Source organism: Ixodes scapularis, unplaced genomic scaffold, assembly GCF_016920785.2.
Source record: "Ixodes scapularis isolate PalLabHiFi unplaced genomic scaffold, ASM1692078v2 PGA_scaffold13__105_contigs__length_92229423, whole genome shotgun sequence".
NCBI classification, from domain to species: domain Eukaryota; kingdom Metazoa; phylum Arthropoda; class Arachnida; order Ixodida; family Ixodidae; genus Ixodes; species Ixodes scapularis.
The window spans coordinates 63,002,167-63,029,029 of NW_024609839.1; the positions used below are offsets into that span (position 1 = coordinate 63,002,167).

The window sequence follows — 26,863 nt, forward strand, 5'->3', positions numbered from 1 at the left end:
CGGCTGCATGGGAGTTAACTCTGAACCCCCATCCGGTAGAGTATATAAAACTCCCATATATGCGCTAGAGGACAAGCGATGTACTCCCTTCTGGGTATATTTTCGTTTAGTGTGTGTCAACGCGAAGTGTCGTGAACGGGTGGGCCGGGTAGCCTAACGCGTAACCGAGTGATACACGCGCGACGTAGTGACCGCACCCCACTGCACCGTGAAAGCGGCGGAAGGGGCAAGTGGCTATCTCTGACAAGAAAGAACACAGTGGAGGTCAATTACCGTGGGGCGAGTTTACTAATTACTATAGGTCACAATTTCCTTTAAACTTTTTTGACAAAATTTGGTATTTTTTGGCTTTGAAATAGCGGCGGCCAGCTGGCCACCTGTTGACGAGGTGGCGAGTGAAAAACACACCTGTACGCTCGGGAGTAACACAGGTTTGAGGACAGCAGCCTCTGCTGCTTATTAACAAACACGAGTGAGTACTTTGTCTCCCCCGTCAGAAGCAAGAAGCTGTCCATTCAAACTGTCAAGAAAGGGAATGTTACGAGGGAAACACGGGAAACATAGAAGAGTTTCCACAAAATCGCTTCCGAAACCCTCCTGCCCCCATGCCCCCTTCACCACTTCAAACCCTTGTTGACGCATTGACGTCAAGATAGTCATGATTCCAGAATCATGATCCACTAATTCATGAAATACTCCCCCTGGGGGACAACTGGTTCCCACGATTCGGAAGATCCAACAATGCGCGCGCTCGGAAGGAGATGGAAGAAACACTTTGGAACTCACTACGGAGAAAACCTTAAGCAACGATAGGCACACGGGTGATTTGGGGAAGCCCAATCTTTGGGTAACCGCGCATAAAGCGAGCCTGATCTAACTTCTTTGGTCGAGGGTGTGCCTGTGCTCGCATGAAAACGTGTTCGTGCATTTTTATACTGGAACCCCCTGAACCGCCGATTTTCGCAAATGGTTTGTAGTGATCCTACAGCCAGTTGGCGTAACAATCTTCCGCTGATGGAACCATTCTAGCTCCAGAGAAAATGTGGGGCCTGAGTGCAAAATCCCGATGACGTTACAAACACTTTGCTAGCTCCAAGCATGTCGTGCCATTCAAAAACAACTAAAAAAAAACGAAAAGTAGACGAGAGTGCAAGAGGACAGATAGAGGCTGGCGTACCTGGGGTTGTTCTTTTTTTTTTGCTGGCATTTGGAGACAGCCTTTTGCTCGTGCCTTGCGCTTTGTTCGGTGTTCGATTGCTTTGCTTTAAGTTTGCAATCAGTTCAGCTTTACCCTGGAGTCGGACGATCTCTAGTTTCTTTGAATTTTTCCGGCGAATTTCTTTTCCAAGGTTGCAAAGTCTATTTCAGATACTGAGTACAAGATAGTGAGGAATGCAAGTAAGATAGACTGGCAAATACTCTAGAATAAATGTATTTGTAAGATGCCCAAAGACTACTAAAAGTATTTTGAAGTAAAATATCTTGAGGAGATTATTTGAGGTAGGCACAGGTCTTGTTCAATCATGCTTTAATCTTCGCTTGACTAATTTTGTTTTTCGGTTCATTTATGAAACAACGAACAGTGATAAATGAAGAACGATCGAGTGGCATGGTCGTGTGATGTGACGAACAATTCTGAAGGCCGACACTACACTTCTTCCTTTGGTGACCCCATTAACCTCCGATTCTTTCCGTACGCAGAACAGTACTTCTTCTTTTCGACGCATTTTCCGTTCTCCCACAGTTTCTCAGACGGACAGTAGCATCCGGGCATGCATGTGTCCATGACTTCGAAGGAGTAAGGATGACACCTCTCAACGCGTGCCGGGCCACAGGCGTCGAATGTCATTCCATCAGGACACTGGTGTTCTGCAAGAAACAGAAGAAAAAAACGCAGTAGACTTTTAGCTTGATGCCAAGCTGTTTTACCGCGTCTCCTCAATCCGCAGACCACACCCTTGAAAAAAGTAGGTTTCTTTTTTGTGTCACCTAGCTTCGGAGGTTTCGCAGAATCGGGATTAGATATCAAAGGGTAATTTATTAGTGTGTAATAGTCTTAAGCTGAGCTAGTTTGTTCGTACTTTAGATAAAGCCAGCTAAACTAGAATAAGCTAGAAAAGAAATATAATAGAAAAAGAGAAAAAAGAAAAGTCAGTTGTTAGTAAGCGGTATTTATGATCTTTTCTTTGTGTGTATATTTACTCTGGTTCAGCTGGCCTTATCTGAATTATCAGTGTGGTCTGTTATAAATCTCTCCACTCGCTTCTTCCACTTTCCAGATGTTTACAATATAAAAAAAAAAGTTTTATACAGTAATTGTAATTGTTTTGCAATTTTACAATCAAGTTATTTGAGGGCGTTTGCAGCTTTTCGAGAGGTTTCTTTCTTTCTTTCTGAACAGGACGCGTTTGACTGGGAATATTGGAACGTTCAGGCTTCCATTTCGTTCATTTCAAACAAAATAATGTAGAATATTGAATCCTGTTATCAGGCACGAAGCCAGGGGGGAGAACCCATGGGGCCCGCCCCCCCCCCCCCTTCCCGCTGAAATCTTCCATTTTGCTGAGACCTCCCCTCCCCCTCATACAGCATTTTGTCACTGGTTTTGTATCGGGGGGGGGGGGGGGGGCGCCCCCCCCCCCCCCCCCCGAAACAAAATTTTGGCTACGTGCCTGCTTGTTATTATAGGTAAAACAGAAAAAAATTATTGCATAAAGCAAACAACTGATTGCTTCCTACTCACCGCACTCCCCTCCGGGCATGTTATTAAAGGTGACGTTATGCCTCTCGCAGGTTAGCTTGAAAGACGCAAAAGTATCACAGTAGCAAAGGTTGTTCCGGTGACACGAGCACACGTGGTACACACACGCGTCGACGAAAGCCTGCAGGTTCTTGACATGCTTGTAGCACACGTGGAAGTAACGACCCCTGAAACCAGAGGAAAAACCATATGTGTTTTCAGGTCTTTTTTTTTTCAGAAGCTATGAATCTCTTATCAGGATTGCTGCAGCTTTGTGCCTTCTATCCAATGTATGACCTGCGTTTACCACCCGACTCCTATATTTATGTTGTTTCTACGAGCACACTTTTATGGGTCAGTTGAAGGAAGCAGTAAACAACCCGGAGTTGTATGTACTTAAAGAGCGTAGATTGAAGAGAGGGTTCATCTCAAACATGGATAGCGTTTCTAATTAAATGGCAGACACCTCGGAAGTGCGAATAAGCTGCTTTTTGATTTGGAGCGAAGGAAAGCAGGCGGAAAGGCGGAGGCAATTGCAGACGATCAACGCGTTCGGCACCTCCTCGCAGCTGGTATTGCAAACGCGGCCCATTAACCACGTGACCCCGGTCCTGCAGATGGAAATCTAGGATCTCTATATGTTCTCCGTTAGACGTTTGTGCAACGTAATATAAACATTCCAAAGGCACGACGATCGTGGTTGAAACAATGAGTCGCATTATATTTTGGGCCAGCACAACTGTACGACTTCCTTTGCGCTGATCCTTAGATATTAATGAACACTTTACAATTTATTCCGGGCTTTTATGTTTCGTACGGGCGAATTGAATCTGCCTCCCGATCATAAACTTGGGAACTGATATAAATTGCCCGGGGGATTTTTTGAATGTAGCCGAGATTTCAGCTGCAGAAAAAAACTAAGGTCTTAATCTACCTCCCAATCATGAACTTGGGAACTGATATAAATTGTGAGAGGATCTTTTTATATCAAACTGAGACTTCAGATGCAGAGGAATAAAAGGTCTTGATGAGATGGTGGACACGTTAGTCGTGATTCCAGTTCAGGAACAAAGAAATCGTTGTCATCCTGCCCATTTCGGCCAGATGCGGCTTTAAATCTAAAACAAACTCGACATGTGGTTTGCCCATTGTGGTATGCCGAATCTTAGTTTAGCCTAGGAAATTTATTACATCAGGAAAGTATCCAACAAGTTCAGACTAGAAACAAACCAAGGAAAATACGTCTACAACCCGTACATGCTATTCTTCCCTCTGTTCAATTTGCGATTTTATCTATTTTATATATTTATTCAAGAATCGTCACGAATCTCTGCACTTTTACGTAAATGCTGAAATCCAATTGTGTCCAAGTCATAACTAAAAATGAAAGGCGTCTTATCAACTTCAACGTCCGCTACTTCTACAGGGCACGGTATAGGCTCTTTTACGTTTGTTCTCTTATCATAGCATATACTTGTGCTTACTTGAGCGCGTTGCACAAGCCCATGGCACGCTTGACATCTCTGATTGTTCGCTTTCTGCAGCTTTGCACTAGCTTGCCCCGGGTCTTTCTCTCAGTCAGAACCTCCCAACTGCTTACATATTCCTACAAAACGGTAAGTTTCCGTCAAGAATTTAAAAAGCACTGTCCACAGACGCCACTCGAAAAATACAACTTAATTTTTTTTTCGGGGGGGGGGGGGGGGGGGGGGGGCGGGGGTAGAAACTTTTCTTATAGTGTATACAAAAAAAACTAAATCATATGACATAATTTTGAAGTAACCTGCCATGTAAAACAATTTTACTCAGTGTAGAGTGAGTGCTGGAATGAATGAGAATCAGACAGTCCACTGTACAGAAGATCCCTGAGTTCACTCTCCTACAGAACACGAGGACAACCGATCATGGCGAACAATATAAGAATCCCAAAGAATAGCGAAAACTCGGAGTTTCGGTTCGGAGTTTAGGAGTTTCGAAACTCGGGGTTAAAACTTCGGAATTTTTTGAAGTCGTTGTTTGATAGACGCAATTACAAGATTGACGTGAGCAACTGAAGCACGTCATTTTTCTCTCCTCTCAGTTCACCATCTATTCGCATTAAGTACGTTGACGTTTTTTTGTCTTTTACAACGTCATTACTAAAAATAATCCCACCTCAACACTTTTTGCCGGGATGTGGTGCCTGGTCTTGAAGTCGTCGATGTCGTCGTTGTTCATGTTGCCGCAGAGCCCACAAACTTTTCCCGCAAACTTCTTCGCGATCGTGGTCACAATCGTTCCATCGTACTTGACGCTCACAACGACCCCGTGGTGAGTTTGTAGCTGGACGCCGGCACCGTCTGTGCTGCTACTTACTCTGAGGATAGTGGTCTCCTGATGGGGTAAGCTAACGGTCTTGTCGTTGACTAGCACAGTACCGTTATGGTACATCGTCGCCGTCAAGCAATGAATGTAGACTCGAACCGCCCTTTGGTGCCCCGTTTCGTCCAGGTAGCCGAAGTAGTCGCCGTGGTAGCAGTCTTGGAACAGGCTGTACCGCTTTCTGTCGTACACCGGTAAGGAAAGCCCGTCGAATGTGGTAAACGTTTTGTTTGGAAGCAGCTGACATGATGTTGGAGCTGAAAAATAAAATAAATGATGGTCTGAAGAAAGTATGAAATCCAGCGAAGACAAAGTACTTAACAATATTGCGACATTTTATTGCCGGATTATTGCCCGATTGTGTTTTATTGTTTGGTCCCAGTAAAAACCACAGAGCGAACAAAATACCAAACACGTAAATTGGCAAGGACACCCTGACTACGCCCAAGTTTAAGTACAAGAGGAGGAAGGTAACGATGCTTCGGCATCGAGCCTCCGAGGGAAGGCAACTTGAACCTATTTGAGTTCGCCTTAAGTCACCTTAGGTAATGGCAGGCGTGTCTCCATAGCGCCCTAATCAATCCGCAGCCAATCAGATTGCGGCATTAGCCAATTAGAAAGCTAAAGAGCCAATCACGAAGCGAAAAGTATGACCATATAAGGCAACGGCTCCGTTTTGTAAGGTGTCAGTCAGCGATTATGCGGAGGGCAAGTTGGTCACCTTCATGCGCAGCGGGTTGTGGTGACGTCAAGATGCCGAGCTGTGATTGACTCCGATCGGAACATTAGTTGGTAGACCTTAAAGCAGATAGCATTGACGTCTACCCCCTTTCCTTCCAGTCAGAGCCAATCAGAGCTCCGTATTCTGACGTCACCGCAGCCCCTGCAAAAAGAAGCAGACGAGTTTCCGCTCCTCATAGCGTCCGGGCACACGACGAAATAGCTAGAATCGCAGGTAAGCAAGTCGTGACTGTCAAGAGCAGGTGATTAGAGATTTGCTTGTCACCAAGATTTGCATAATTTCACGAATGACAAGTGATGAGGCGACGGAAACTGAAGTAAACTAAACGTTTAATGGGGCGAACTTGTGCCCAAATTAATAGAAGGAAAGGGAAACAGAAGAAAGGAGGAGAGCGTCGCGGGCGTCGATGTCGGCGAAACCGCAGGATCGAGCGCTGGTGCGAGACTGACCGCGGCTGGCCACGCGGAGCCCCTTATGTAAATGGGTGAGCTTCTAGAATAATCGGCATACAATGTTCGACACGTGGAACATTCGGACCTCGAAAAAGCTCTAGGATTCTCGAATTTACCAGAAAACTAAATTGCAGGAATAACAAAAGATGCGTCGCTCCCAGGAATCGAACCTGGCTTTTCGCGCGGGAGGCAGGCTCGATAACCGTTGGGCCACGTGCACGCTGCCAACTTGGACAGCTGCGCGCGCGGCAATATCACCAAGTGTAAATTGGTCATGTGGGGCAACGTTTCTGGAGATTTTCTCTATAAAAGGCAAACAACTGGAGAAACAAAAATGTCGACCAAGAATTCGTGTTAATCAATTTTCACCTTGCACCCTACGTTATCTGAAATACAGAGTAGACTGGTATGCGGAAACACAGCGGACAAACACGAAGGAGTGGACAATGGCAAGCGCAACTTTCAACTAGTTTTATGCTATCCACTAGTTTGATTCTAGTTTCATTCTTTGCTATCTTGAATATTTACACAAGACGCATCAGTTCCATGTTCTTCCTTGATGATTCGTTTGCGTTTCGGTTCTAAGTACAATAATTTAATATATCTCTAGCTGTTGATCCTCCGATTACTTTGTTCAATAAGCATTACTACAACCTTGGGCATCTGTGCGTTCTCTTATAAATTCGCTCACAATTCTTCATCTTCAAGACATTACGGAACTCGCGATTTTACTAGTTACAAAGTAGAACTATAGGAGGAGTGAACAGGCCATTTTGTTTTTGAGTAAGACAAAATCCTCTAAGGATGTAACAACCAGATGTAAAATAAGTACTGTATCTGCGCCACTTTTCTTCATCTTACCTTCAACACATGATGGGCAGCACTCTTTCAGATTATGGAAGACGGCTTGACCCTTAAAAATGAGTAATAAATTAACCCTCGTTTGAAAGCGACTTTAATATGTTAGAAGAATTAATACGGACGATGAATAAACGTGTAACTCACTTCAGGACATGTTTTGCTTTTGCAAGTAAAGGCGGAGCACTTGATGAATCCCATTTCGCAAGTGCAGGTTTCGCAGCCTCTTTGCCAATGTTCACCATGCTGTAGCGAGAAGATTAGTCATTTAGATTCTTAAGCCGTTTCTCACAAGCGAAATGTAAAAACAAACACCGAAAGATGTATACTCACGAGATATGCCGATCTTCCATCCGTGCAATATGACGAATCTAGGAAGAGTGTTCATACCGGTTTGATCAAAGTTATGCATGAAAATTACCATACGTGTACTGAAAAACGCTTGGTATTGCAAAATAAAACATGTTTTGCATGTTGTGTTAGAGCACGCACCCGACGGTTCATATTTTTTTTTTCATAGAAAACAGTTTTTAGTCTAATTCCAAGTGTACTTATGCTCGAGCGCATTTTTTTATAATTTCTTCGCTATTTTTGTGGTGTCGTCATTTGTGATGTCACACAGTTGTTCATACTACACGTGTTTCATTAAAACACTCCATAAAATATTCAATCGCTGGCTCAGATTTGGTATAAAAAAAAAAAACTGTTTCAATGTTTTCCCCGACAGAAAACAAAAACTTACTATTATTTACTTATAGGTTCTGATGACATCCGATAGAATTGTTACCCTAGTGAGGTGCATAAATCGTTCAAAGAATATATCATGCTTGTGCTCTATGAACTCGCACACATGAAACGTTTTGCACCATCGGTACTGACCTATCCTTCGACTGTACGCGTAGAAAAGGACGCACAATCGCAGTTCTTCACCGTATGCAAATATGGGCGAATACAATCTCACCTATACACGTCATGCCATCGTCGCTGAGGTGTAAGCCAGCGGGGCAAGAGCAAGCGTAAGATCCTAGTGAGTTGACACATTTATGGGAACAGTTATGTTTTCCCTCCAGGCATTCATCCATATCTGCAAAACATTGTCGTGCTCAAGGTCAAAAATAAATATAGAAATTAGCTTAATGGGTAACCTTTTTCAGCAAATATGCGTTTTCAAGATACGCGCACACCATTCCTGGACACTGGTCTTGATAGTTGAGGCTTAATTGCATTACACAGACAGCTAGGAAAAGTGAAAAATAGCTCCTATAAATTTATAGCTGAAGACAGTTTCACTATTATGACTATATTTATAATAGTTATTGGGTTATATAAAGAATATATAAATAAGCGTCAACCTCTATGGTATGGTGGAGTCTTGTCGTGCATAGGAGGCACGTAACATTCCCAATCGAAAAGTAATCTGTTCACAAAACACGAAAAAGTCCGCGCACTGTTTCTTTTCTTTTTTTGTCAATTAAACATGCACATTGAACGCGACAACTGCGAAAAAGATGCAATGTTCAGTCGTACCATATTCGCAGAATTTGCCTTGGAACCCTTCCTCGCAGTCGCGCTGGGAACTTCCGTCAATCCTGATTACACAGGCTTGACCGTTTTGACAAGGGTTGTTGTCACACGATCCTGCATTTCTGGCACACCGAAAACCTGAGCGATCAAATAGGTCCCCATATCAGTTATCTTATGAGCATTACAGTGGTAACGCAACTGGATACATTGTTAAATCTCTCAGTTGCGGTACAACCTTTAGGACGAACTGAGAGATTGTTCGATGGAGTGCACATTCAATTAAGACAAACACTGCCGTTTTATGTCCTGTGATTTTTGGAAATATAGAATTTTTATTGCTCATCTTTTGGTGTTTCTTTTTAATATAAGCTTCTTTTCTGGAAGACACCATATAGCTATCTGCAAATCATTAAAGAAAATTTTAATTATCACCCCGATCGTATCACTTACGGTTCTCCAGAGAGTTCAAAGCGCAGTGGCAAGTCTTGCATTCATCCACAGTAGCTGGTTTCCCTGTGACAAACGAAAGCATGTTTAAGACACTTTTATATAAATTTCGATTCCCTTGGACTAAGTCTTAAAACCTCTTAATATATCCTACAACAAAAGAATACACTGGCACGCTGGCGCCATCTATGCGGTGATCCTGAAGTTAATTTCACTACAGGGAAAGATTTGCGGCATTTGCGAGATGAAATACACGCACTACCTACGTGAAATGGTTGTTTTTAACAATTACAAAAATTTTTCTAGCCCCCCCTCCCCCCCCAAAAAAAAAAAAAGGATGCGTGACAAGAAAGATAAAGGACTTCCAGGTGTTCCACGGCCACCCGATAGGTGGTGCCAGTGTGATCTTTCGTCATAAGACATTTTAAGAGAATTTTAAGGCGCACGGCCCCAGGGAGTTGCAAATGTGTGAACGGGTCTCCAAGAACAATTGTTATGTTTGAACTGCCACGCTAAAGCCCACTGCACTTCGACTTTCTCGAGGTAGCATAAAATGAACACCTTGGACAGGGGTCTATTACAGCATCTCAACGGTTAGCGTGAATATTTCTCCAGCTCCTGCGCGATTAGGGAATAAGATGTCAAAAGATATTGAGAACTAAGTAATTTAGACTCAGATTTCGAGGTTCATTTGAGATTTGAAGTAGCAGCAGAAACGACAAAGTTATATTTTACTTCGCATTTAACACTTCAGACAGTAACCAAATGCGTTGTCCTGAGATTATTCACACCTGTTTCTGAAAATGCCTTAAAGTTTTTTCGAAATGGTCTCACCCGCGCAGATATCTGGGTAGCCAGAAGAAAAAATGTTCCCTAATATGCCATTTCGTAGCTCAGGCCAAGCTACAACGTTCCCGGCGTTGCCACAGCTTCTTGTAAGGCTGTTGATCTCCGACGCAGACATCTCGTAGTCCCACATGTTGAGCTGTAATAAAAAAATACAGTGATCCCTAATGAAGTCCGGTGCAAAGGGAGGAGTAAGATCAGTGAAAAGGCACATTCGAAGCCAACTATCCCTGCGTTTTCATTTTGAACAATAATCAGCGTCTTTAATCTCCAAGGTCCCATGGGGCATGTAATGCAGTATTTAAGGGAGGACATTACTCATATTGGTGCACTTGTCAACCATTAGTTTATTTAGACTAAATTGGCGGGGCGTATTCATAGCTGGGAAAGAGGATGACACGCACAGGTTTAAGTTTTTAGTTTGTCCTTCAAAGAGTTATGTAAAAGTGCGTCAAATGAACTCCGCTCAACCCGAGAAAAACTATTGGTTAGAAAAGGTGATAAAAATTGTAAGCAGTCATAGAGTGCAGGCAAGCTGGTAATGGATCGGCATCTTGTAGACCCTGAGATGGGTCTACAAAATGTCGATGTAAAAATAGTGTCTTCTTTTGGCGAAACATACAGTACAACACCCGTGTCAAGAGGCTATGGAAAGAAATTACAGAAATTATAAAATTTTTATTAAAAAAGAAAATTGTGAAAAAGTTTTTTTTGGCTTGCATTGGGGTGAAGATATTTCGGCTTTTCTTGAAAGAAAAGACCACGAAAATGCGGAAAGTAAGCTCACAGACAAGTTCATTACAATATTCAAGTACAGAAACTTCAAGAAATGGTCTCATGCGCCAATTTATTATCAAATTAGAGTTTCCCCGAACCGACATTTGATGCCAAAAAGTGAAACTGCAATAAACGCGTTTGAACGTTCTGAAAGATGCACTTATACACGAACTCAACTCTGTGACGTCACGGCGCGGTGGTGGCGTGTCGGTCGCACTTCCTGTCTGGGGCTGTGGGAAGAAGTCCCCATGCCGGACGTGCATTCCTGCGTTGTTTACAAAGGTACCAGACAAAAACCTGCCTTCTCGTCAAAACGCCGCGACTGGGGCCGTACCAAAAGTGTCGAGAAAGGTTTGAAGGTCAGTTTTCACGTGCTTGATTCGTCCGAGAGTCTGGATATGTGCCGTGAAAAGGTAAAAGCAGACGCCGTCGGACAACGATTGCTTAGGCGGGAAGCACTTTGTGTTGAATTCACGGACACTTGTGGTCATTAGATTTATTTGCTTTCTTCGAACATGTACGCCAGAAAACCGTCAAGTTGTGCGGACCACCTGCGGACTACGTTCAGTGCGTCTTCAAGTTCGAACGGCCGCCTCATCGTTCGAACTGTCGTCTGCTCTTTCAAACGTTTCTGCTTGTCGTCTTCTCTCTTAGACGACGCCGGCCCGTAGACCAAATGTTGGCCCGGTACTTGCGATAAGAAGTAAGTGCAGGCCTCTAAACACTAAAGTTTGAAGGTTGGTAAGCAGGCTCGATGTAAGCAGTAGATACAAGGAGATGAGATGTTGATCATTGTTACCATGCTGACCATCACCGACTTGTTATCCCTAATTCACTTGGTCCGATTCTGCTTGCGATTTTCAGTATCGACGTCGACCATCTCAGCTACGGTTCACGCTTTTGCAGCCCGAGCGGCGTCGCGACTGAAAATTTCGAGCGAAATGGCATCATGCGAATTCAGGCTTTAGCGTACATACTGCGAGGTCCACGCGGAGTGAATCGCCACATGTCACATTATTCGCACGAAATTTTGCGGTGTAACGAGCCTCGGTAATTTCGCTGACGCCGCTCAAGTACTCAAACATCACCAGGAAGACGTAGAATCAACATTTCAAACGCGAAAAAGTGCAGGAGGACTCACACCGACGCCGTCAACATCGCATTCCAATGTTTTGTTTATGGGCGACGGCGAGCTTCTAAAAAAAACTTTAGTTGCAAGAGTGAATGTTTCTCACTGCATACATCAGGATATCTGAAAACTGATGAAACTGGATGTTCAAATTGCGACTTCCAAAAAAAAAAAAAAAATAGAAGGTGTTTAACTAAAAGAAGCGATCGTTTGAATTTGTCCAGAAGGCATTAAGCAGTTTTGGGGAGTAAAACACATAGTGTTTATTAATGCTCTCTTAAAGGTAACGAGAACATTGTCATCACGTGAGCTGACGTCACTCGGCGTGCTTACGTGACGTGACGTTACGGTATCAAATCGCTCTGTCACGTGATACCCCGACCTCACGCAACGTGGTCATGTGAAGTGACGCCACGGCGTCAAGCGGTGGTGAAACTTCATACCACATGACGTCACGTTAAGTCAGGTCACGTGACGCCAATTTTCCTGTTAAACTTAGCAATATAATGCACGAACCGACCAACAGAGGGATGTATGGATGGACTAACAAATGTCTGCGGTTCGGGGCTCCATTAGTAAGGCGTAAAAAAATATGTATCTTTCGCCATCGTTTTCTCAGAGACTTACTTCAGCCACGTGGCCTGAGTACGACTCGATGCCGCTGAACGCTCCTCCAACCTGGTCCTGCTCCTGACCCACCACCAGTTCCCCCTTGAACATGTGTCCGCCCATGGACCTGACTCCTGTGACCCGCGACTGTCCGTCCCAGTAGAAGGTCCACTGACCCGTCTTGCTATTCCACGTAACCGCGCAATGATGCCATTCGTTATCGCTGTAAACAGACGAATATATCATATAAAACGAACGAGTTGTAGTATATCGGCTGCTGAGGGACACTATCAACTCCTCCGAGAAAATTAGGTTTACGAGCATATTTTATTCCTTTGTTTCTACTTTCATTACATTTTACACGCAGAAAACCTTTAAGAAACAAGAGCTTAAACGGATCAGCATTTCGATAATGTTAAAGTACACAAAGGAGATGCATTCAGAGTTAGGCTCCTTCCTGAAGTTCGCTTGCCATCTAGCCTCTCTGTGGACCTCACTTCCCAAAAAAATGTCGGAATCAGGGCTCACTGCTGATCGCCGGCTTGTCACACTCATGTCCGGCACTTAGGCCATCATCGAAGAAACCAGATAAACGCCAGACTCTCTGGAATTCCTTATCTAGTTAGAATCTAAGACACGTACCACGGTTCTAAGGTACGCCAATAGACCTTTCCAAAAATCGCCTTCTGCGCTCCACCATCTTTGTCTGCTGGCCTGTGGAACGCCTTCTGAGCATGCACGGTCGATCTGCTGTGCGTTATATCGGACGTTGGGCATCCACAGCTCAGTGATTCAGCATTTTTCGCACGGGTGATAAGCGATGCAAAGGTCTATAGGAAAAGCACCTTGTTAATTATACCCCATTTCAATCAAATTCGACCGAAATCAACGATGCGATTGAATGGAGCCAATCAGAAAGCAGCCAAAAATACATCGTCACGGTACCCGTCGTCTTTATGCGTCAGTTATCACTGTGAAAACCAATCACGTATAGACAAAAGCGCAGGATCGCGACGTATTCTCTATCCGTGACCGGACCAGCCAGAGATAGAAAACGCACAAAGGCGACGAGCGTCACGACGAAACACTTTTGACGCCGTTTGATTCCATCCACTCAACGTTAGCTTTTGGTTGAGGTCGGACGTCATGTGAAAGGAAATATATACTCAAGTCGGGATCCTACAATTGGCAGACTTGGACCGAGTTGGGTTTTTCTCTCGCCTGCTGAAGCCATCCCCTTTCGTCACCATTAAATGGGATCAACAAGAGTTTCGCTTGAAATTGTTTTTGTTATTTTCGAGAACATCAGTATATGAAGCGAAAAATAGGGACTCTAACCAAAAATTTAATAAACATTTACCCGACGTTTCGGGACCAGTTAAGTCCCTTGTTCACGTGTAAGTGACGAAAAGAAAAGAACACGTGTTGCCTAAGTGCACATACGGATGTAGGGGGCTTTGCTGACGTCACGCAGTCCCGAGACGTAGCTGCTGGGCAGGGAGCCCGAAGAAAGATTCACGTTCCCCTTTGTGTGCTGGATAAACCAGGACTCAACGAAGAGCCGCTTTTGCCAATTCTTCTCCAAGGCCAGCACGGTGCTTCCCTCAAAGTCGACAGTACGGCCGGCTGCTTCTGCGTGCTTCGCGAGGGCGCTCGCCTCCACATCCTTCTTCCGGACATAATATTTGTGTCGCGTAAGCCTCTCTGCGAAGTTCTTACTTTCGCCAACGTATGAGACTCCAGCGTACGTGCAAAACTCTGTTAACGTATGGGACTCCAATGTACGTGCAAAACTCTGGTAACCTATGAGACTCCAACGTAGGTGAAAAGCTCTGGTAACTTCATAGAGCTTGTTTCCGATTTAGAGCTACGTGACGACGAGAGCCTCGTCTCTTTTGACGTGGTGTCTTTGTTCACCAGCATCCCGGTGCCATTGGCGGTATCTGTTGCAAGAAGTGCTCTCTCGGCTGACGAAAAACTCCCGGAGAGAACGTGCCTATCGGTTGACGAGATCTGCCGACTACTAGAGCTCTGCCTGAACAGCACATACTTCTCATTCAACGGGAAGTACTACAAGCAAACCAGCGGCACAGCCATGGGGGCAGCAATATCTGTGACAATGGCAAACCTCACAATGCAGGTCATCGAACGCCAGGCTCTTGACACTTTCGAGCCTAAACCCAGAACGTTCCTGCGTTACGTGGACGACTGTTTCTGCGACGTTAAAACCAGCGAGGTGGATCGTCTACTAAAGCACCTGAACTCGGTGGATGAGTCGCTACAATTCACGGTCGAACGCGAAGACAAAGGTTCCCTTCCCTTTCTGGATGTACTGGTAACCAGGCGAGGCAGTGGGCTAAGCTTCTCCGTTTACAGGAAGCCAACTTATACTGGCAGATACCTGGGTTTTGATTCCCACCACCCCCGATGTCATAAAGCATCGGTGGCCTCTGCACTCTTGAGGCGCGCCTTCGCCACCTGCTCGACAAAGAAAAGCCTCCAGGAGGAAATCAAGGTCGTTACATCGGATCTCCACAAGAACGGCTACCCTGAACGGTATATTTTTCGGATACTCGAGAAATCAAGGCATCCACCCCTAGGGCGCAGCAGTCCCTCTTCCGATCGTGTCTACATTAGCCGCACCAGCGATACCCTTTCCTGCGACCACGTTCGCTACGGGATTGCGGTGACTCATAAGCCCGTGTCGACAATCGGTCATCGCCTCCCTCTCCCGAAGGATCGGCCCCCTAAAGAAAGGGTCTACCGCATACCATGCAAGGATTGCCCGGCCTCATACGTTGGCGAAAGTAAGAACTTCGCAGAGAGGCTTACGCGACACAAATATGATGTCCGGAAGAAGGATGTGGAGGCGAGCGCCCTCGCGGGGCACGCAGAAGCAGCCGGCCACACTGTCGACTTCGAGGCAAGCACCGTGCTGGCCTGGGAGAAGAATTGGCGAAAGCGGCTCTTCGTTGAGTCTTGGTTTATCCAGCACACAAAGGGGAACGTGAATCGTTCTTCGGGCTCCCTGCCCAGCAGCTACGTCTTGGGACTGCGTGACGTGAGCAAAGCCCCCAACATCCGTATGTGCACTTAGGCGACACGTGTTCTTTTCTTTTCGTCACTCACCCGCGAACAAGGGACCGAACTGGTCCCAAAACGTCGGGTAAATGTTTATTAAATTTTTGGTTAGATTCCCTATTTTTCGCTTCATGTCTGCTCCTAACCAGGCAGAGGGCTGCCGAACGTTTACCTTCAAAACATGAGTATAGGACACTATGTGGAGCTCAAATTCGTCTGCTTCTTTCTTAGGGGTTGTGGTGATGTCGGAACGCCTAGCTCTGATTGGCTCTGATTGAAGGATAGTGGGTAGACCTCAAGGCAGCTTGCTTTGAGGTCTACCCACTAGCCTTCATTCAGAGCCAATCAGAGCTAGGCGCCTTCCCGACGTCACGGCCACTCCTGCGCAAAAAGCAAACATGCAGTTTGCTTGCAGTTTCATCAAATTTGGTTTAATGCAGTTAAAAAAAAATTATCAGCGACCCTTACCTTTTAAAGTTCTGTTTACGACGAAATTCGTTAACGGGAATTGGTGCGACACATGACGTATATTATCCCGCTAAATTTTGCGGGCAAAGTGGAGGGTTGTATAGGTCACGCGAGGTCGGGTCACGAGACGTCCATTTCCTCCGCTAAATTTAGCGGAAAAACTGGATTGGTATCGAGATCACAAGACGTGAATATTCCCGCTAAATTTAGCGGGTAACTAAATTGGTGCGTAGGTCACATGACGTCGATTTCCCGCTAAATTTAGCCGGGTTTCTGAATTGATATTTTGGCCACAAATAAAACGTAAATTTTCCTGCTAAATGCGTGGAGGGGAAACTGAGTCGACGTATATGGGTAACGTGGCGTCCATTTCCCCGGGGTGTATTGGTCACGTGACGTCACCTGACGTCACGTGGTGCCAATTTCCTCGCTAAATCTAGCGGAAAATCCAGGTAACGAACGCACAAAATTTGAGATTGAGGGGTATGGTTAAAAAGCATTTCATGCTTTAAAAAACGCGGTCTTACTTGGCTACCGTATTTGTGTCGTAGCTTTCCTGGAAAATGTAAAGGAGCAGCTTTTTGGGATCCGAAATGACCAGGCCGTTGTCCACGACGGCGCCGGTTTCGGGGTCGGCGAAAGCGTAGGACACCGGCGTCCCGCGCTCCTTGCTTTGGGAGGTCTTCATGAAGAAGGATAGGGTGATCGCTCTCAGGTTGCGCTTTACGGATATCCTGGCGTAGTTGGACACGGAAGCATCGGGGAAGTGTAGGCTGAAGTTGGAGGGCCTCACTGGTAATAAGATAGAAGACACGGTGAATTACTACCTTCGCCGGCAATACTAAAGAGCCACGCTCACTGACAGTGTAAGAACCAGATGGAGTGGCACGTCACGTGCATCTCATTATCGTCTCGCAGTCAATCAGATTACGGCACGGGCTGATAAGAACTCCGAAGAACCAGTGAGGAGGGAAGGAGCTTGAACATAGTTTTGATAAATTACATTTTAACATCAAAACTTTTTTTTTATTCTTTATCGCCATTGAGACGTCGTACCATGGTTAAGCTTCATAAGATAACCTGGTCAGCATTTTTGCATCGTCAGGTTGATACTGCACAGTTCGCGGAAGTTAGTCGCCCGCAACTATCTCCTTTTTTTATTTGCATATGTGCGACCATAGATGTTCGAGCTAATCTTTTGCACGCGTTACGTACAAACATTTTGTCTATATGAGGAGGTTACGACGAACAAACCCGCCAAAACATGACCTATGACAGAGAAGTTTACACGGCAATTTTTGCAGGTATTTTGCATAGGTTGCACGAAATCAAGAAATTTCGTCGATGCTTATATACAATATTGTAGGTCTCAGGTCAGTGAAGGCTCGGGGTGTCCGTAAAAATACGGGGGCGTGGAACTACGTGCTCACGTATGGGACATTGCTCTGCACTATCATTAAAGGCTTACAAAAAATCACGAATACATTTCTCATTATCTCGTTGTCATTGGCACTTTTTTTTGGAGTGAAATGAAATGAATTGAAATCTTAATTTCCAGAATTTTTTTCTGTCGGGCCTGCAGACAAAACGCTACCGCATAGTAACTTGACTGGGTGTGGGGTGCTAAAGCCAAACAAGCATAGCAATCTGGCAGAAAAGTGTGATACACTGAAAAGCCTCGTTCTACAGCATATAGAGTTTCTCTTACCAACTATGCATGTACTTCAGTAACAAGAAACAGAGTAAACATGTGACAGCGAAGGAACGTTCGGAAGCAAGCATATTATGCGAAAGCGAGAAAAGGAAAACTGTCATAACAGAGACATCTGCGTTAGACAAAACACACATACGATTCAGCTCTAGTCATACAGTATAGACACTTTCAGGCAACATTTTATGGGGGCCGCCATCTTGACGTCACGTGACCCTGTCGCCATAGCCGACCTTCAGTTTCTCGTCGCTGCTCCGCGTTGTGTGCTGCACCGGCCACCACCGGAGCTTTGTTTTCGTGTTCTTTTACGTTCCGCGTTGAAATCTTGTGTTTTCTTTAGGTCGTTTCGATATTTCGGGCTTTCATTTAATCATTCGATATCTATATTTCAATGTAGAATTTGTATTTTCTTAATTATGGAATGGAATCGGATAGCGAATGGATCGACGATAGAAGATTATAGCCTAGGCTTCAGAGACCATGTAAGTTCATCACATCCATTCGTCTTTGTCGGCAATAAAGGGCAGTCAACACAATTGCGACATATGCAAATTTCAACTGACGCAGTAAGGCTATCGCAGTCGTGCTTCTCGCTACATGTGCGCGCTTTAGACATCGTTTCCGTAAATAAAGGCCGAACCGCATGTAAACAATTTAGCGAGCGACGGCGACAACGACGTGAGCCAGCAACGAAGATTTCTTACTGTCGCCCGTCGCGTCACTCGGTTTTTGGATTTCTAGAAAACGACGCTCACCGCCTTGGCCGCTCGCTTCCGTCGGTTCCATGCTGTTTGACTCGTCACCCGACTGACCGGGCGACAGCGAAGCAGGTCGCCGTCGCTTGTCTCGTTGCTCGCCAAATCGCTTGCATGCGGTTTACACTTAATATCGAGGCGCCAACGGTTCAGTGCTGTGTGCATTGAAATTAATTAAGCTTTTACTTACGGAAACGATGTCTAAAGCGCGCACATGCAGCGAGAAGCACGACAGCGATAGCCTTTGTGTCAGTGTAAATTTCCGTATGTCGCAATGGTGTTGACTGCCCTTTATTAGCGACAATAAACGAATGAATGTGATGAACTTACATGGTCTCTGAAGCTTAGGCCATAATCTTGTATCGTCGATTCATTCGCTGTCCGATAACATTCCATAAGTAAGAAAATACAAGAGCTATGTTGAAATATAGATATCAAATGATTAAATGAAAACCTGAAATATCGAAACAACCTAAGGAAAACGCAGGTTTTCAACGCGGAACATTGATGAACACGAAAACAAAGCTCGGTGATGGCCGGCACAGCACGCAACGCGGAGGAACGGCGAGAAACTGAAGGTCGGATGGCACACCGGAAAGCGCGCGGAGGGCGCGCCGACTGGTGGCAGCTCGACTGACTGACTCCCTGAAAGCGCCTATATATCTAAGTTTTCTAGATGGTACCTGTTGCACAGAGAAGGTAACATATGGCGAAGGGATTGTAAAGCATGATTCGTGCGAAAATGAGGAACACACCATATCTCAGAGCAGTGCATGCTGAACGAGATTTCCTTTTTATTGAAATCCTAGGTGCGCCAAATAAATTCAATGAATTCATTTCTTCCGAAAAGGAAATGATTGTCGCACAAAATGACAATCATTTATATGAGACCAAAAAAGGGCATTATCAATCATGAGTTTAATGTTAACAGGCAATATTGAGCGGCATCTTTTAATTATGCCAATGGCCCTGCCAAACCTGCTGACCAAAGCATCAAGATGGCGATCCCACGAGAGATGTTCAGAAAACTTACGCACTGCGTTTTGTGGTGCTTGACTATATCGGTTACAGTACCACCTAGGGTAAGGGATTTAGTGAAGGAGAAGTTATTATTCAGTGACCGAAATATGACTGCCTTAATTTAGTTTACATTAATTTTAAGGCGATTTACCTTAGACCATCTGCCGAATTACACGAGAATATCGTTCCCCTATAAAGTTACGCTTTCTGCATCTACGCCCGACACAAAAAGCCTGGTGTCATTGGCATATATTACAAACTGCGCAAAAGCACCAACATTTACCACGTCGTTTATAAAAATGTTAAAGGGCAGAGGGCCCAGTATGCTACCCTGAGGCACGCCGCAGGTTACGGCTATGAGCAAACACAATATCCTATCGTTTGCTGTGTCTTTATATTAAACATTGTCCCGTTTCTTTTAACGGAAATGAACCAATTAGACATACGAGGAATAGCTACTTCAACCACTAAGTCATATTTGTCAAGTTGCCATTTCAAATGCCACGTCTTTCCATTGAGCGCGTCCACTCGATTTACAGAGACCGAAGCGGCTACTCTCACCTCTTTCGCAAAGTTCTCCCGTGTAAAGTCCGGAGCAGTTGCACGAGAACGACGCCACCCCGTCGACGCACGTTCCTCCGTTCAGACAGGGGCTGGATTGACAGTCGTCCACATTCTCCTCGCATCGCGGACCCGTAAATCCCTCCAGACATGTGCACTCGTACCCATCTCCCTTAGCTACACATGTTCCTTGGTGTTCGCAAGGATTTGGGGAGCAGGGTTTTTCAATCAGTTCGCAAGATTTTCCCGTGAATCCTCTGCGACAGCAGCATCTGTATCCCTGAAAAGCCCATCAACTTTTTTTAGGAACCACTGGGAACATTAAAGGCAGTGGAAAAATAACCATACGCAGAATGACCATCTTAGGATTAACTTGGCAACAATATTTATTAATGCGAAGGTGCATCGTCACTGCTGCATCTTGCCGAATTTCAGCCTCCGTAAGAGTGGATGCAGTTTAAGTATCCGTTCAACATATTCTCCAGAGTTATATGGTTCCTTATGAGATATGTGAATCTACCCAGGAGAAGGACTGTTGTGATAATTTGGTAATTAAATTTCCGCAGTTCACGCGGCTTAAAAAAGCTGGCAAATAGAAATGCTTCAAAAACGACCCTGTGTCTATCTTCCTGCATAGCTCCCGTAAGGCCAACCAGTGGGAATCACCAAGACAGGCGAACAGAGCTCCAAAAAAATGGAGACGGGAGAGCTTTTTCCTGCTACAGCGGAACGGAGACGCAGCGCTCGTGTCTAATCAATGCCCCCCCCCCCCCCCCCATGTTAAGCTCCTCTGTTACCTGCCCACGTAGCACACCATAGAAACGCCTAATCTGGGACAAGCTTGGAAATCCTACGTTCCTAAGTTGGGCCTAATACGGTTTTGCCCCAAGGCGTTAGTGCAGGAGTACTTTTCTGTGCGTGCATGGGGAGGGCGTTTTTATGGCTTTTCTGTGGTTCGCCACATATTCACCAAAGTGAACCAAAGAACCAGAAGTGAGACCTAAATCTGGCGGAAATTTGTGATTTAATCGCAAATTCGCCACATGAAAACGGGAGAACCAGAAGTGAAGCATAAGTTTGGCACTTGTTTAGCGAATTAGGGCCAAGCTACCCAGAGTCTGGAAGACAAGTGTGACCCTACATTGGATTCTTCAGGCTTTTCAGAGCCCTCAATATCTAAGCAAAAGCCATATTTTGGCCAAAAAATGTCTGCTACCTGGAAATTCATTTCATAGAAATAACAGTGACTCACGTCAATGGAATCAAAGCAAGAGCCTCCATTATGACAAGCTCTCGTTGCGCAGTCGTGGTATCTGGTATGGCAGGTTTTACCACGGAATCCTTTCGCGCATTTACACGCAAAAGTGTTGACGCCGTCAATGCATGTTGCTCCGTTCTGACAAAGATCTGTAGTAGAAGGAAAACATACCATTATCACGCACTACGCCTCAAAGACGTTCTAGGGTGGCATAAATCTCATGGATGGGTCTAAATTTGGCCGGAAAAATTGGCACCTCTATGTGGCAATCTCGAATTTTCAACAGAGGTATATTTTAGCGGTGAATTTCTCCCTGCAAAATTCTAAGGCATAGAGTCCCTCCTGTGCAAAATTCAACCAACAATTTGGCCAGGGCCAACGGCCAGCGTCGACACAAACACAAAGTAAGCGACGTATGTTACTCGTGGCGCTATCTCCTTATGTGCAGCGAGATGACGCAACCGGCAGAAAGCAGGCGACTTCATCGTTTGTTTGCTGCGCTTATCGAAAGATGGCGCCAAAACGAACATACGTGGTTCACTTGGTCATCTGCATTGACGTCGATGTTGATCCTGGCACGCTTGCTTGTTTCATTTCTTACAGAAAGAAAGCTGTGTACTGAAAATTTACCAAATAAAATGCACCACTAAACTACACCTTTCAAGAGAATGTGAGGTCATTACGCCCAAGCGTCCATTTATCCGGTCAAAATTAAAGCAAGCGCCGGGATGCGTTACAACCGGTATATGAAGGATTTACGTACTTGAGTCGCAGTCGTTGATATTCACTTCGCAGTTGGAGCCGGTAAAGCCAGGAGGGCATGAGCAGGTGTAATTGTTCAGCCCGTCGATGCATACACCTCCGTTCAAACACATATCTTCGGCACAGTCGTCGATGTTGTTCTCGCAGTTCGGCCCCACCAGCCCTTCCGGACACGCGCACATGTAGGTGCTTCCCACGTACATGCACGTCGATCCCTCGGCACATGGTATCACTGATTCGCAGGTCTTAACGTCTGCAAGAAAACACAAACTTCCATCCTCTTCGTAGGGCGCCCCCTCGTGGCGATCACTTGCGCAAGTGATAGCTGTAAAGGCTGGTTCACACATTTGCGTTTGAGTAAGCTCGGTGCTTTACGTACCCTTGTTACACTGGCGCCATCTCTCTGGTAGCCCTGTAAACTTTAAGTATGCATATATATTTTGTGCACTTTTATGCGCATTATAGTTTTAACGTGGTCTTTAAGTAATGGTGATCATGTTATAAGTCACCATTTCTCATAGACAGAGCGTAGATGATTGATACCACGAACGCTACAAAACCTTTGGTATAATTATAGGCAGTACCAGTGACACCTCATAGATCGCCAGTGCGCAAGTGTGTTTTCTCGTCGTAGGCGAGGTTCACAAAAATAGGAACCAACCTTAAGTATTAAGGTTATAACTTGGCCGTAAATTTCCTTGTGTTTATTTATGAGAGAAACCGGTGGACATTTTTTGGTTGTTTATTCATTTTTAAGATATCGGCATACTTGGCCATCTCTGTCGGAAACACGCTAGAAAGGTAATTATCCTCGAAAAAAAATAAAAACTCATGAAGAAATGAGAATAGTAGTTTGATAGCTGAGGGCTTCGACAAAAACTGTCTTAGCTGGAGCAATATTTTCATGGAATCGGTGCTTTTCGGTTTACCGATTTTGCATTTTGGGCGACGACACATTCTTATCGGTGTTTTCCGGTTAAAACCGAAACTTCTTCGGCCTAGTTATAGCTATGCTCCGTACTTTCCGGTCTTAACCGAAAAACACCGATAAGCATTCGCCGGTGATGGTAATGCAATATCGGTTAAAAAAGAGAAACACTGATTTTGGGAACATTTTGGCGACAAGCAGATACTATTTTGGTTGGAAACCCCAATTCTAGACGCTCATTGAGCGTGTTTTGTTACTTAGAATCAAGCAAATTGGTGGTCTCCAGTCCGTGTAATCGCAGACCTTAGAGGACAGGGGCCCTAGAGGTGAGTCAGTCAGTCACCAAGAATGGCCGCAATGTCAGTGTTCGATTCCTGTCAGAAGACAGCAGGTTTCATCACTACACCTTCTATCATCATACGAGGAAAGTTTATAAAGTAACCAGTGGCGGGTCCACTGGTTACTTGTTTGTTTGTTTGGGGGGGGGGGGGCGACAGGGGCAGCCGCCCCCCCCCCCCCCCCCCCCCCAAACAAAGTCGACCCCGCCCCCCTCCCCTTTTCTGAAAGGACAATTTGCCATTGGTGGACCCCCCGGTGCACAAGAAAGAATGGGTGAATAGTATCCTTACGAATTTCCACCCCCCCCCCCCCCCCCCCCAAACGGAGTTCTGGATCCGCCCCTGAAAGTAACTTGTCCCATAGCAATTCTTTGACACCGATCAGCACCATATAAGCGTTCAAATGAGACAACTCGTCGAAAGGCACTTCTGTTCGAGCAAAAATAAACACCAAAAAAAATCCAACGATTTTTCTCACAAATATACAGCGGAAACTATACGGGCCAGTTATAACTTCCAGTTTCCAGGAGGTACCTTACCAACGCAGTCCGATTTTGCTGTTGAGCCAACGGTGTGAGTGCTGAGGCCGTTTTCACATTTCATGCATGACGTCTGGTTTCTGAGAGGCTGGTAGAATCCAACGGGGCAAGGTGCACATGGTTTGGTTCCAGATATCGAGTATGTTCCAGGGGAGCAGGCGTCTGCAGGGACATGTATCATTTCACTGAGACTTGAAAACGAACGCTCTTAGTGTGGACCTGCAAGGAAGTCTTACCTCGACAGGAAGATGATTCTTTTGCTCCCCAGAATCCTGTGCTGAGACCAGCTGGACACTTCTTGCATGCTGTCTGTGCCGAAATGTCTTGGTAGGACTCTGTATCACACGACATGCATGGCTCCTTTCCACTGGTTGAGAAGGTTCCTGGCTTGCAGAGTGCTGAAGGTAATAGGGTAGCGGATAAAATATTACTTAAGGTTTACCGGGGGGGGGGGGGGGGGTTATTGTAGGTCTATCATCCATGCTAACGCTATCAAGCAGATATACCCAGTGATAGTTTTCATGAGCGGCTCCTTGTAAACGTTTCCTAATTAATTTTTGCCATTGAATTAATTGTTATGAAAATGTGTGGCTCGTATCATTTGCCTTTGTACAGTATAAAAATTAGATATTTTGATCATTCTGACTATCCCACATAGTTTACCGCGCCTATACTTGCAAGTAATTTAGTAATTGTTTGAATGTTTTATTCGTCTTGCTTATGAGACCCTGTAAGAATTGCCAACTTCATGAATGCATAAGAGGGCTCTACAAACGATTTGAGGTATTTTATCAATACAGTATATCATCCACGTAAATACTGTATAACTACAAAATGCTCTCTATTATTATAATTCTTACGCGATTTAAATTATGCCCACTCTTTGTAAATGTTTGGTAACTGCTTTTGTTTTTAAGTTACTTCTTCTGCTAATGTGTGGCAGGGTTGGAGAAACCTCAAATTTATTTAGAAAGTCACAAGTATGTACGCGGTTTTCCAAGCCTTACAAGTAAACGTTCAAGCAACAAAACAATGGTTTCCAAATATATCACGGTCATTTATATGATAATATCTTGAATTAACGTTGTATCGGATTTCATGTAGTTTAAATTCGAAGTGGTACGTGTAGTAGATGACAGGGTAGAAGACTAGCTTACTATAGCTGCTGAGAGGAGATTAACTAAAGAGTGATCAGGTTCGGTTCTTGCCTCTGCATTCGGACAGTGAGCTGGACTTCTCCGAAAGCGTTGTTTTGTTGTCGGGGCACGAAAGACAGGAATTCGTGCCTTCCAGATCTGAATAGGTTCCGACTGGACAAGGGAAACACGTGGTCTCGTTGTGGTAGTATGTTCCCACCGGACAGTTGACTGTAACGAGAAACGTCCAATTTGTCCAATATTTAGTTTCATGCATCCGGATATTGGTGTTGGTTTAACGGTTCCAACAACTTAGAGTTCATTGTCAGCACCTTAAGATTTTTCAGCACATCCGAAATGAAAGTGAGTTTTTTGCGTGAACGACTAAAGGCATAGGAGGATTAGTCTTTAGCCATTGGCTCTCATCCTGTTCAGTGTATTCACTTTAATCGGCATTGCTTTTTGAAGAATAAAGCATATCTACTCCATTCCTATAGTTATTAAATTTTTAAGAAACGCAGGATGGCGGGCTTGTAATATTCACACTCTTTACTTCGTAATTCTTTCATTGGCCTTCGGCGAATTTCGCCATCTTGTTGACTGCAGGCGATACTGATGATGATGATATGATCAGGATGCGCCACGTCCAGTGTTTTTTTTTTTTTTTGTGAATATAATTAGCTGACCTTATCAGAACTAACTGCATGTTCTTCGTGTAAAGGCATTCACTGCATCTCCCCTAATATTAATATGGAAAAAAAACGAAAAAAGCGCCTCACTACTTTGGTTAAACCGTGCTGTAAAGAATTACACATTCCGCCATTCACCTGTAATCATTCTCAGTGCAGTTTAACCCAAGGAGCGAACAACCAACTAGTCCGGTCCCAAGCACTGTTGAAATTGTGAACAATAGCGTGAAAATGAACGATGACATTCGCAAGCTAAAAGAAAAAAATATATCAGAAGAGGCTACAGGAGCATATACTCTACAACAACATCTAGAACAGTCACACAGTCAGTGCTTTGAAGCTTTCTCCGTTTCACATGAATTTTCACGAAAAATCGAGGGTGAAGGCAAGCCGTGGGCAGATAATGTAATTACCCTACTGAAAAAAACTATCTGAATTTATTGCGATATGTGTTGGACGCGTTTTCATATCAGAACTTATTATTAGGGGCGAAGCTCCTTAGGGTCTAACATTGTCCATTCGGCGTCCGTGCTCACATCGATTGCCATCCCATCTGACTTCTTAAAAAAAGAAAAAAATGTTTGCGCAGTCGACAGGTTTCGAACCTGTGCGGGGAGACCCCAGTGGATTTCTAGTCCATCGCCTTAACCACTCGGCCATGACTGCGGGACGTGTAGGGGGCTCTGAAATGTGGTAGTAACTCAAGAGCTGGGGATGTCATGGATGAAACGTTGCATGTAGCCGCTCAACGTCTATACAGGAGAGGGCGCTGCGGTCGTGCAACTTGAGCATTTTTTCATCATTATTGTCCAGCTCGCTTGTTGTTTGCATTTAATTGCATTACCAATCATTACCTTAAAATGCAGGCTGTTCATCCATATTGGTGTTCGACTGGTGGCAGCTGACAAAACCCGTTTGCCCCTTTGACGTCTAACTCCTGGTTAGCTCAGTTGGTAGAGCGCTCCACTGGAAATGAACAGGTCCCTGGTTCCATATTATGACCAGGCGAATTTTTTCCGGTCGTGCACCACATACTTTCCAAACACAGCCATAGCTGTGTTTGGAGATGTATGTTTGTCCTTTTTTCCCTTTCTCCAGGGATTATTTTAGTCATTCTTGTCCAGCTCGCTTG

The 26,863-nt window shown here is 44.8% G+C and overlaps 1 protein-coding gene across 1 annotated transcript; it reads right to left on the bottom strand.

Annotated features, from left to right (window-relative positions):
* Positions 1 to 1,648: 1,648 nt before the first annotated feature.
* Positions 1,649 to 25,879, bottom strand: LOC115309290 (sushi, von Willebrand factor type A, EGF and pentraxin domain-containing protein 1). The gene is made up of 20 exons (XM_042289658.1): positions 25,870 to 25,879; positions 25,115 to 25,273; positions 24,143 to 24,304; positions 23,907 to 24,068; positions 22,103 to 22,354; positions 21,334 to 21,488; positions 20,082 to 20,361; positions 16,562 to 16,826; positions 12,504 to 12,708; positions 9,959 to 10,109; positions 9,128 to 9,190; positions 8,681 to 8,815; positions 8,115 to 8,237; positions 7,487 to 7,524; positions 7,301 to 7,399; positions 7,157 to 7,208; positions 4,895 to 5,358; positions 4,225 to 4,346; positions 2,744 to 2,928; positions 1,649 to 1,869 (listed from the first exon to the last, which is right to left on the bottom strand). Exons 1-20 carry the CDS (start codon positions 25,877 to 25,879, stop codon positions 1,649 to 1,651), a joined length of 3,303 nt encoding a protein of 1,100 aa, XP_042145592.1.
* Between the last annotated feature and the right edge of the window lie 984 nt (positions 25,880 to 26,863).

Excerpts from the sequence above, each read along its gene's own strand:
- LOC115309290 (XM_042289658.1), bottom strand. Across the intron at positions 4,347-4,894 it reads TCCCGGCAAAAAGTGTTGAG|GAATATGTAAGCAGTTGGGA; the intron begins GTGGGATTATTT and ends ACCGTTTTGTAG. Across the intron at positions 1,870-2,743 it reads CATGCCCGGAGGGGAGTGCG|AACACCAGTGTCCTGATGGA; the intron begins GTGAGTAGGAAG and ends TGTTTCTTGCAG.